The sequence below is a fragment of the Hylaeus anthracinus genome, unplaced genomic scaffold (genome assembly GCF_026225885.1).
Source record: "Hylaeus anthracinus isolate JK02 unplaced genomic scaffold, UHH_iyHylAnth1.0_haploid 11989, whole genome shotgun sequence".
NCBI lineage: Eukaryota > Metazoa > Arthropoda > Insecta > Hymenoptera > Colletidae > Hylaeus > Hylaeus anthracinus.
The window spans coordinates 13,099,135-13,111,331 of NW_026534337.1; the positions used below are offsets into that span (position 1 = coordinate 13,099,135).

The 12,197-nt window shown below is 48.7% G+C and overlaps 1 protein-coding gene across 4 annotated transcripts in view; it reads left to right on the forward strand.

Annotated features, from left to right (window-relative positions):
* Nucleotides 1-12,197, forward strand: part of LOC128887577 (mucin-2) — a 295,584-nt gene that overhangs the window by 256,391 nt on the left and 26,996 nt on the right. For all 4 annotated transcript variants that reach the window (XM_054143612.1, XM_054143613.1, XM_054143614.1 and 1 more), the window contains exon 6: nt 7,631-9,630. In XM_054143612.1, coding sequence (XP_053999587.1) covers nt 7,631-9,630 — 2,000 coding nt within the window. The remainder of the gene's footprint in view (nt 1-7,630; nt 9,631-12,197) is intronic.

Consider the following 12,197-nt stretch of genomic DNA (forward strand, 5'->3'; position numbering starts at 1 on the left):
AAACTGATTGCGTGGATACAACTACTCGTTCAAATATCTACAGCTGTTCTCACATTCTAAACTCAGCCTGCACACTCTACTTCACGTTACGCCCTTACAATTCCACGTAAATAAAACTCTCGTCCACCATTTCGTGTAGCAACGGTTGTATCCCAGGCCATGATCGCACCCGTGCTCTTTTTTCGGTTGCAGAGTACACACGGAGCTCTGTCAATTCGATTTAGTCGAGGGATGTGGTACGTGCCCCTTCGTTCGTTCTATCCACCCCCTCGCGACCCCTTTGTCTTTATTTCTTCGGGCTAGCAGTGATTTGCTGCGATAAAGCCGCATCGACAGGCGACGCACGTGTATCGCGTGTCGAAGGACACGCTAACGCTCCCAGTCGGGCCCTTTCGAGAACGTCGGGCGAAGAAAGGGCGAAGAAGGTTATGATATATTTGTAATCATGTTACTCGATACGTGCCCTTCCGTTACAACTGCTCCTGGTAACAAACTGCCGTGGACCTTTTTCACTTTATGGCCGTGCGCACGCACGTATAACACTTCGCGGCACGGAATGAGAGAGTTGGCGAAACTCTGCGTTCCGTGTATTTATGGTTTGAAAAGAGAGCCCGATAGAGATATTTGTACGCGACGCGTAGTCTGCTGAACGGTGGCAAATTGTTTGATTTTTACGGTTGATTCTGAACGATTCAATAATAGTTATTTGGAATGAGTGTTTAGGGGGTGGATTACAGAATCAGGTTTTCGTCTAGAAAATCAATAACAATCGCTACGAATATTCGTAAGATTCCCAATGAAAGCATTTTCAGAGTATAAAAATCGTCCAAAGTAAATGCGAATTTCGCACACATGAAACAAATATATTTTCAGGGAATATATTTTTCCGAAGGCCATGGGTAGAGATGTAGGTGTTCCTCCAACCCCCAACAGAACGAATTTACCGTAAAAAAAGGGGTGGGCAGTGTCGGGAACTGTAGTTACGTCCTCTCTCGAAATGACCGATTCATTTATTCATGAGATGCGCTCCGTGAAAAAGTTTTGTGACACCGGAAACAGTCGAGGGCATCGTTCGAATTCATCGACACACACGGCTACACGTAATTCCTGGTCGAGGAATCCCGCGTAGAAGGGGCTTTTGAGTTTTAAGGGCCGCCATCAGTGCAAGCCCATGAGGCTCGAGAAATTGCATCGTAATCCAAGAACACCACGAGGCGGACTGGTTTTCGGAGAGGCAATTCCAACAAGCCGTAACAATCTGGCGGTGGCGTCGACTGAGGCATATTATTATGGTCGTAGCTCGGACAGTTTATTCCAGGTTCGTTTCAGAATTTACTGCTCCTCCGTTGTTTTCCAGTAAGGAAACTGGCTGACGTTAGGTCTCGTCCCGTTTCTCCTACAGATGCCAGGCATAATTAAATTGTCAATCATACTCGACGCGCTGTCCCTTGGAGAAAAAACTTCATTGTTGACATGAAATTACTAGCCTCGTATGACGAAAGGGATTAAGAATGTATGAAAGGGTAGTTTACAATAATTACATTTATGTGTTTTTAGTTTCTATACTTTCACTCGTGGTGTTGATCTGATGAAGTGTGTACTACTTTGGTTGCCAATCTATACAAAATTCAAGGATTCTCGCCGTATTATCATGATTGTTTATTGAAAGAGAGGGGCGCAACCTTTATTTTATTTTTAATCAAATCGAACACGAGCACTCTGATGCAGTGCAGTTTTATTATATGCATAAAAAGACTGTATTTCTAAACGTTTCCATACAATTACCTTGACCTTTTTTTAATTAAAAGCATTGCTAAAATATAATAATTAGTTTATTTTATTTCAGTAACCTAAATACTCCATTTCTACTAATTTATCGTTGAGTTACGATTGGCTTTCAAGCGCAAGAACACTCCAACTTCCAAGGACACTTCTAAAGACACTCCGAGTTGATCCGAGCATGGGCAATATTGCCATAAGCATAAGAAGGATACACGTGCTGGTACTTGTCACTATGACATTATCGATCGAATAGCTCGGTTCGTCGTCGGTTGGTCCGAGTATGGTCCCTTCTTACCATCTCCCTTTCCCCTTTGCCCTTCGCTGTACATAGTCGACTTTGCAACCCCCTGCGTGCAACCCTTTAGGGTCGCGTTCCTCGTAGATATCAGTGTGAAACTTGCTGAGCAGTCCTTTTCAATTTCTCTTACTCGATGTTCAAGAAACATTGTGATACATGCAAATTTTGTTGTTTTCTACGCTTATTTCTTATATATTAAATGTTTCTTATCTTTCATTTTTCTCTGTACGAATATTAGCTTTGAGACGGAAACTAGCCGGCTGCAAGCGTGTATTTAAACATTCGACCATCACTTTGTGCGTCCTCTTTAATAAGATTTCGTGATACGTACAATGAACCTAGGGAAAGTGAAAATACTCCCCTGTACATCAACAAACCCCAATCCCATGTTTAACTAGATACGAACGTATCAATTACATCAAATAACACGACAGCGTTCTCTGTGCCCACGAAAATGATACAAGGACCATAAATTGGCGAAAGGAAGTACCGACTCGTCCGAGTGTCTGATGTTAGCGTCGGCGTCGGTGGCGGCGTCGACGTAACTGCGAAAATTTGCGCCCGCCTGCCCCAGCCTCACTATAAATCAGTTGAAATTTGTTATGCGCGGCACGCAGATGGTTTTGTTATATGAAAATATGTGCCGCGTAGGGATGGTATAAGTATCCCTCGGTAAAACACATCCCTTATACCCCACACCACCGTCCCCGGTCGTCTCGCCCCGCTCCTTACCCCAGACAGGCCCGAGGCGTCATGCTGTTCTGCGCTCTCTTTAATTACACCCCGAAACCAGGACGCGTGACGTATTGCCGTATGCCGAAAGGGACAAAAACGGCAACCTCTACTTCGGACCTGGCCCATTGATCCACGACTGGTAGGCTAATCGAACCGAAAGAACCTTAACTGCACCTCGGGTGAAAGAATGTGTCTCACGACGCGCGGTGGTCATCAGTGACCGGCGGTCCAAACTTGCAATATTTCTTTAAACCAGTGTTGAACCGGATAATAGAGCAGTTATTAGAAACGTGACCAAAACGTCCATCTGGAGTTAGTTTTATCCACACAAAACGAGTGGAGCAGTTCAGAAGGAACGTCACTGGAATTGCGTTAGCTGCTGTAGGAACACTTAAAAGTTGAAAAAATACGGGACCATATTTCCCACTTAGAGCGTCTCGGAAAACTCGACGGAACAAGACAACGATGTAAGGTGTTTCTCGCTGAGGAACAGGGTCCAGCGATGGAAGAGCCACTTAAAGCGTTGGTCCCGGCAGCGTTAAATATTTGATCGGAATTCGATTGGTTTAAGACGTCAGTCTGCGAAGGGGCACGCTCGTCCAAAAAAAAAAAAAGGCAAGAGGAGGAAGAAACGGGCAGAGAGAGCGAAGTGGTTGACGTAAGGGCGGATAGTTAGCGAAGGGACGGAGTATTCCCTTGGAGCCTAGAGTCGAAGCGATGTCCAACTGGGCAGCTGTCCCAGTCGCAGCGGTTCGTCCTCTGCTCTCGCACTAATGCCACGACACGAGTACGCTTTAAAATCTTCCCTCGGCCCCTGCCATGAAAGCGGCTCGACGGAGAATAGAGGCGGAATCGCAGAATCCCCTTGGAAATAAAGCCAATTCGTTAGGTTTCCCTGACAGGAATCATGTCCAGTAGAATGCCACCGTCGATGGTCGGACAATGGCTCCCACTACTCCCGGTTTGTTAAATAAGAGTTCTCGACGCGAGCTCATGATTCCCAATCCCCTGATTTCGGGAATCTCCCGATTATGCTTGACACTTTTCCAATTTACTTTTACGATTATTTAAATTAAGGAATGTTACAAAATTATATTCGAATCGATCGAGTAATTTTTAGTATATACAAAAGAAATCCTTCGAAAAGTACACGTACGTGTTAATATGCTCGAAAAGGTTGCAGAAATAAATTTGTGACTAACTTGATCGTCCGAATCGACTGCTATTCTGCGACTTTGATCTGTTACGAACCGCTGGAAATTGTTCGGTACCCCAGCACCCTAGTACTTCCACCCGGTGTCTAAGAAAGCCGAGGGTAACAGGAAGAGTCTGAGCCGCAAAACTCGCGCGAATCCACGTGGTGCCAAGTGGGGTGCATTAGCCAAGTTCCCCATTATCCACGCGTGAGAGACCCCTAAATTATCCGGCATTCGCCTAGCGCCGCCCTCCCCCACCCTTGAACGTCGGCGAGAAAAAGATGTACGAGTTCCTTTCGCGAGAACACCCTCGCCCCTGGGTGTTCAGCCAGAACAGGAGTGACGAAAATGATTCTGATTTAGTTAGACATTATCCAGAAACAACCTTCAGGTAGTTGATACTTGATTTAATTAAATAGAGAGTAACGATGTTCAGAATGAAACCCACGCTTGCTTGGACTAACGAAGGGGTTCAATTGCTAGTTGGAAGCAGATCGATGAACATCTGTGACGGATATCAATGTCAATATTTCACGAGTGCAGTTATTTTGGCACAAATCCGTCAACAGAGGCTTAATCTCCAATAGGACCGCTAAGAGTGCCGTGATCCGTCGGTGGTTTATCTAATTGGAATTGTCGAGGGCTCGAAGAAGGACGCCAGGGCCATCCAGAAGCAACGAGGAAAGATGAGAAGCGCGAGAGAGAGATCGAGGATCGGGGAGAGAAACCAGGGGAAAGAGCGAGATGGAGGGTACCTAAAGAACCATCGGTATGGCGGGGGAGGGGAGGGGAGGGGAGGGAGGGAGGGGGGGTGTAAGTTTGGGCTATCTCTAAGAGCACAGTTCCAAGGAGGCTGCTTTAGACTCTAGTGACGTGACGTCGCCTAATACTCTAATCCCTTCAGAAGAGACTCCATCGTCCGCAATGCAGCCTCGTGTTCCTGGGTAACCATCTCCTCCGCTACGAACGACACTTGCTAATTAATTGACGAGTACGGATTTTGAGGTGTCGAGATCTTCGTGTCTGTCGAGAGGGAAGGCAGACTGTTATCTGTCGTCGCAGACCCAACAGCAACGCGACGGATCAAAACGCTTCACGCTACTCGAGTTCCATATTTCTGGATAGTTTCAACATCCGCCTTAGGTCTTGGGCCGATCCAATATTTTTCGCCTGCGGATACACATTTTCTGTTGGTGGAGGAGGTAAAGTAAACTGTATTTACACGTTATTAACGATATAATAGAGCGATTCATTTATCGCGATAATAATGACACAGTGGATAGCACAAAACTGGGGACAAAACGATCTTACCATTCTCAGCCTCCCTGCATGCCAGTAGACAATATGCACCGTGTACATGACCATACGCCAAGATTTTCACTAACAATGTTACACGCATTCCCGTATTTGCAACGAGATGAAAGAACGAAGCACATCAGTGGTTCATCCAGAGACTTTAACAGCAGACGCGACACATTCGGTACGAAAACGAAACTAATCTTTTCGCGATACGTCGACGAACGCAGGCACTCGGGCCTCGAGAAGGGCTGCTTTCTAATTATTCCCCACAGGCCATAAGGGATGACACGTAATTGGAGGGTGGACGAGGAAGCATTGATCCCTAACTGGAAGGGATTCAAGCTGTTCCTTGCCCCGCTCCCGTATCTCTCTTTCTCTCGTTCTCGAACTCGGAGCTGGACCAATGAGCATCGGCCAGCCGAAGAAAAGTGATAATGTCTTAAGCCGTCGGCGCGATTTAACTTCCGATTTTAGTTTCGTGGAGGGGGCGGGGGGGGGGCACATTCTCTTCCCAGCGGTCCTTTCTAGGAGTTCGTTGCTCTAAACTCCGAGATTTCGCGGTCTGAGGAGGGTTTAGGGTTTAAGGAAAGCCCACTCGCTCCCCGCGATCCTTGGAAGCTTCGCTAAGCGCTGACGCTGATCCTGCTCTTCTTCTTCTTCCTGTACCACCTCTTGGAACCAGGGTTTATCTAATTCGAGTTGTAGGTTCCTCGCTATCGCTCTAAACCGTACGAGCGAACCGATCGCGGAGTCCGGCGATTGAAAATATTCCCTACCATCGATCGAGGCGAGCGAACAGTCGAAATCACGTTACGGGATCGAAATCGCCACACGTCATCCAAAGTTAATCCGAACTCAACCGGTGCAACGTCTCACAACGAACTTTCCAAGATAAATATACCAGGGGAAGCATTGCGGAGATAATTAAACATTTAGCGAACCGGCGTGCATAAATTTCTTAACCGATGTACTTGGAGAGGTTTGAATCGAAACGCAGAGAAAACCTAGATAACTTGGTATCGTTGAAGATTGTCACGCAGCTATTTTGAACCTGGGTATACCAAGACAAGAGTCGCGGAACGTATTTCTGTCGACGTGAATCGGAATAGAAGCTTCTGTAACAAAAGCTTCACGAGTCCTCGCGTTTATGCTCGCTGTTTTAGCGTAATCAAAAGGTAAACAGACTCGATAGTCGCAGAGCTGCGTTTTCGCTGTTAATTCTAATTTAATCGGACGTTTGCTCGTTACGCGAGGCTCTCGATTGGATAAAGGACAGCGAAAAAGGATGGTCTCCGTTGCGAGGAACCGGAGCTGCCTGGACTCTTACGGCAGCGAGAAGAACCAGGTAGCACAGGTAGAGGGTCGAGGCGAAACGGGGCGGTGGAAGTTGAGAAGTGGGCGAATGTAAGCGACGGAGGTGTACGGCGCACGTATCCCAACACACTGGACGGCTCGGTGTGCATCCAGGGGTCGTGTTCCATTCTCTGCTATCGCAGGGGGTGGCGAGGTGAGCAAGGGGATGTGCTGTGAGGCCGGGAATCGCGTTCCAGCTAAGCTGAAAGGGGTGGACAGTGCGCAGAACCCGCCCCCACTTTTCGCGGCGAAGCAGAAGGCTGACGGTTGCCCGCGCAAGCCTTCATCCCCTCCGTGTGGTCCGGAAGATCGCCACCCTCGAACGAACTTAAACATAGCACAGTAGCTCGCGAGCACCCCGTCTGGAAGGGCTCACCGCGCACCAGTGCTACGCAAATAGTCCGTTTCGTGCGTATCAGTGGCACGTCGAGCACGCGTGACTGGTGTGCGAGCACACGCGTGCGCGTGCGTGTGCGTGTCGCGTAGTACGCGCGCATACGTGTACCCGAGAATTGTCGAATTGTACCTAGGAGAAAAGTCCACGGACGCGGCGGTGGTGTTCGAATCGAAGGAGAAAACGCTGGCAGTTGTTCATCTGGAGATTGGAACGTCTCGACTGGATGGAACGGGTCCCAAGATCCGGGGCGATGGCCCTCGACGGCCCCCGACAGCTTTCAGGTGAAGTTTCTTGAGAGACCAGTACCTTTAGCCTTTCGATACGGTGTTAAAGTATATTTCAAAACGAAACAAAAAAAAAAAAAAATTGAGAAGAACGGCGTGTGAAATCGTTTGGAACCGAGAGAACCCGATCCCGAGGTTGCGAGAGTTGCTATCGCGTTAGGATCGCGCCGACCTTGAGCAACGACATTGCACTCATAAATCAAACAAAAAAAAAAAAACTCACTGCGCATCCATGCATCCGACAAGAGAGCAGATTTCCTGATCCTCTGGAATTTTTGTGTTCCAGGGTGGAACTGACCAGCGTGCCGGGTGGCCAGAATGCGATGGCTCATCTCAAAAAACGTAAGCTGGAAGCAGAATCTGTCAACCCGAATCCTAAGCAACCGCAGCAGCAACAACAGCAACAGCAGCCGTTTCAGCAACAGCAACCGTTGATCAACAGGAAGGGTGCACAAGCGACCATTCCACAAGAAATGGAGACAGCTGATGCTGCTGCCAAACGAAGGAGGAAAAGTGTACGGGACGACGAGACGCGAAAGTCGTTGGACGCGAACGATTTGAGCAAGACCATACCGTTGCCGCAAAAGAAACGAGCGTTCGCGGCTGGCAATTGTGGCAGCCCCGCGCGAAAGTCCAGCAAGCATTCGGAGGAGCCCGAAGACGACGAGACTCTCATCAGGGAGACCGAGGCAGCGTTGAAAAGTTTGTCGGGAAGCTGGCCTGGGCCCCGAGGATCCCTTTATCAGAGAGGTAATTCGGACGAGGACAAGTACGAATCGAATTTCGAGAATCTGTTCGAAGAGAAGAAGGAGAATCCGAAGCTGTCGCCGTCGTCGATGTCCAACTCCTCGACCGCGAGCAACGAGGCTGGGTGCTCGTTGAAAGATGTGATAACGTTCCGCGGTCAACAAGACAGAAACAGCAAAACTCAGCAACAGCTGAGACAGTTGGACTCCGGCAAGCAACAATTGCACCCTGCCAAAGTTAAGAAAGATCTCGAACATTTCCTTAAATCGGAACACGACAGCGTCGGCGTTCACAGCCAAGTAAACAATTCAAATCCCAACGAGCCGGGTAAGATCAGACCAGTGCCGGTGAGGTCTTTGTCGAGCAAGGATCGAAACGACAGGAACATGGTCGGCGCGCACGTGGACCCTCAAGGTCGCCAAAGCGACAAGTATTCCAGATACGATCCGCCAGACTTCAACGAATTGGTAGACGATTCGTCGAACGAGCTGGAGATCGACATGTCGGATCCAGCCACCGAGAAAGACGACGTGGACAGGGACAAGATGAATGACAGGGACAGGGATCGGACATGCAGGAACGGTCAATCGCCGCAGAACGCCGCGAGACACCAGCAACACCAGCAACACCAACTATACGCGAACTACCATAGACAGTACAGTGAAAACAATATGAAGGTTCTGCCAACGGCGACCACGACCTCTTCCACGTCATCGCCGCCCTCGAATTCCCCGTTCTCGGCGACCTCGGCGTTTAGACCACCCAACACAGACCACGCGAAGGGAACTGGTCGAGGTACACCGTCAGTGGCCGTTCCATCCGCGTCGATTCCACCTATCGGCCCGTATCCAGCATCGGCCACGTTCGTTGGTTACCCGACCCCTGGTCCAGGACCCACGATGCCCACCCCGCAACCTGTTACGGGGATCGCGCCCACCACGGAGGACAAGCATCCCTCCACGGTTTCGTTGCTTCAGCTGAAATCGTCGAAAGAGGAGACCCACCACGTGACCAGGCACGAGGTGACACCGAATCCCGTGACCAGCAGCAAGAGTCCAACCGGTGGTCTGTCAGCGGTGACCAGTCCCGACTCGTCGAAACAGTACACGATTCTTCAGCCAGCTGGAGTTGGTTCTCGAGCTGCCAGTGCCCTCCAGGACATAGCTAGAGAAGGGGTAGTCAGTGTCACGGCCGTGAGCAGTTGCACCACCGCGAACGGAAACTCGACGAACGGTAGCAGCGGGAATAACGCTGGGAACTGTGGCAGCAACGTTCCCAGCAAAACGACGAACAGCAACAGTGGTGGTAACACGAGCAACAACGCTAACACAACCGCGAACGGAAGCAACGTGGCTAGCATCACCATTACCGCCGTGTCCACCACTACGACGACGTCCAGTCCCACGACCGGCGGCGACGTGTCGTCCGGAAGTGGAACAGGTCAGCAAGAGAATGTCATGAAAATGCCGGAGAGGTCCGGAGGGACGTTCGACGGGAGCAGGCCAGGAATGTCCATGTCTCCGTCCAGTCTCGGCAGAGGTGAGAATTCCAATGTCTTATCCGTACGAGTCCTGACGGCTGTGGAATGTAAACTATCCCTGTGTTTAGTATCCGAGGGATTCTTAGCTTTCAGGGCTGTTCGAAATGATTCCGCGATCGAGCCGCGATTATTTTCGACTCGCGTGCCCCGTCGAGACTTTAACGACAGCACGGCGATTTAAATCGGGTTTCGAAGGGCTGGATGCGAGCACAGAGGCGCATAAGAAATTTGTGATATCGATAAGGTCGATGCTCGTAGTGGTAGGGTTAGCGTTTGTGTGTTATCCCCTGCAAAAGGGGGACAAAAGGCATTTTCGACTCTCCCGCGTTTCGTACTCTTCTATCTCTCGCCCCCGCGGGCTCTCTCTTACTTTCTCTATGAAGTTAGGGCAGTTAGGGTAGCGCGGAAAATCAATAATTACGAAGCGAGGGGCGATGACTCAAATGGTGAAATCAAGGTCTCTCAAAGTAAAGTTATTCTCCATATCCTCCGCTACAGGCACTTTGTCTTCGTCTTTGACGCGACTCTGGAAACTATTCGCTTGATCGTGGAACGTCGTGATGATTGTAAAGGCACGTGACGCGGAGGAACTGGGGATAGTTAGATTTATTCGAGCACGTAGGGATTGTAGTAGTTTAGAAGCGAAGAATTTTTAGAGATTTGAAGATTCATTCGTCGATTTAGGAAGAATCTGACTCGGATAAAATGTTAAAATGCAGGAATCATTAACTCGAATCTGGAATACATACGTATTCCTTTAAATATCAAAACTAAATTTTATAATTTAGTGGTAGATAATTGAATACGCTGTAACAAACAATGAATAATTCTTCGATGTGAAGGATCCTTAAATATCAAAAGATTTTCCCAATTTTGAATCCGTTGCGCGTAGACGCAGTCTTGTGATTCAGAATTTAGCAAATATCTTGTATATGGAAACGAGACACCCTAACGGTTCCTGTAGCAAGGGATCAGAGAAAAATCCTTATACACCTGGAGGCAAGGTACCGCGCAGTGTGACAGGTGGGAGTTCGAGTGCATTCCGGGGTCTTAGGGCAGCGATGACACGATGTGCCTAGGCGGGGAAATTTGGGGTTGATACCACGTCATACGTATAAGCCGCAGCTGTCAGCAGCTAGAAACGTGACTAGCATCCCAGCCACACCACGCTACCTTATTACCACCGTGCGGCTCTGCTGCCTGTCCTCATTATCCCCTTAGCGTTTTCTCCGCCAGAACCTGCGGAGATGAACATTCCTGAAGCGAATTGCCGCGGATAGACGTAGAGGGAGAATTTCTAACGGTCTTCCTCGATAATCTTCGACCACCGAGTTACATTTTCAAGCGTTTTCCCAGAGATAGAATCTGAACTCGGTGTCGTTTAACAGCATCCAGGGATTGTATATTAGAGATTCCTTTGTATCTGAGTTTGGTATTGATGAAAACGAAAAAAATAGTTACAACATGATCGTGTTTCAAATTTTATCAATCGCGAAATAGGACCAAAATGAAAATATGAGAAACTTAAATATCGCGAGCAAACCTCAAAACAATAATTTTTTAACTTGAACCTCGCATGCTTAAAGCATCTGTATACATAAAAAAATATTAGTAACCAGGAGGAAAGAAAAACTTGCACAAACAAAGCCCTCCATCGGTGTACGGTGAAATTTATTTTCCAGCAATTTCAGAGTCACACTGTCAATCTCTCGCGGGGCGCTCGATCATTAAAAGATCACGAGTGCGCGATAGGGCCGAGTTAATCCAGCAGCGCGGAAATCTCGGCGAATAAACGCAGGGCCGTGATAAGTGGGCACGATTAATCGCATACTTACAAGCGTGACGGCGGTACAGGCGTGCCGGACCCTGGTACTCGTGGTAGAGTTTTAATCGCAGGGGTTTCTCGTTCGCGCCGGTCGGCTCACCCGATCCTTTCGATTTAGCGAGCGGCTCGCGTGAGCCGCGTGCCCTTTTTCATTTTTCTTCCTGCTTCTTCGGCAGTATTTTTGTTTCTCACTCCCATTGGACGCGCGCGCCCGCGTGGGAGCGTGTTGACACGCCATAAAACCGCTATCGGGAAATCCGTCGGCCGCAAACACCACCCTTTCCGCGTTGAAACCGCGCGGCAGGCAGGGTTGGCCTGGCTAATAAAAAAATAAACTGCCCTGTAACTCAATTTTACGCTGCCTTTGCGGCCGCACGCATAAAAAGGACCTTTACTCGCGCGCAGGGGCTCTACCCTCGCGTTAAGGGCGCGCGTCGCCGTGTGTAAATACATACCTCGCGATTGTTCCCCGAGCTGCTTGCTTTTTTTTTTAGATTCCTTTCGTCTTCCGCTCAAGGCGAAACGTAACGTCTTGATCGACCGCGACGATCGCCATGGTCCGTCTCCCCTCGATCGCCGATGGTTGACTGGATCAGGACAAGAATAAATTCTGAAAAGAAAATATCGTTCATCGTATGGGGTATCTGTTACTGTGGTGGGGATGTTAACCCTTTAGAAATCAAATTTTGTTTAGCGCTGACAAAAATTGTAGGGTTGGATTATTGATAAATGGAGTATTTT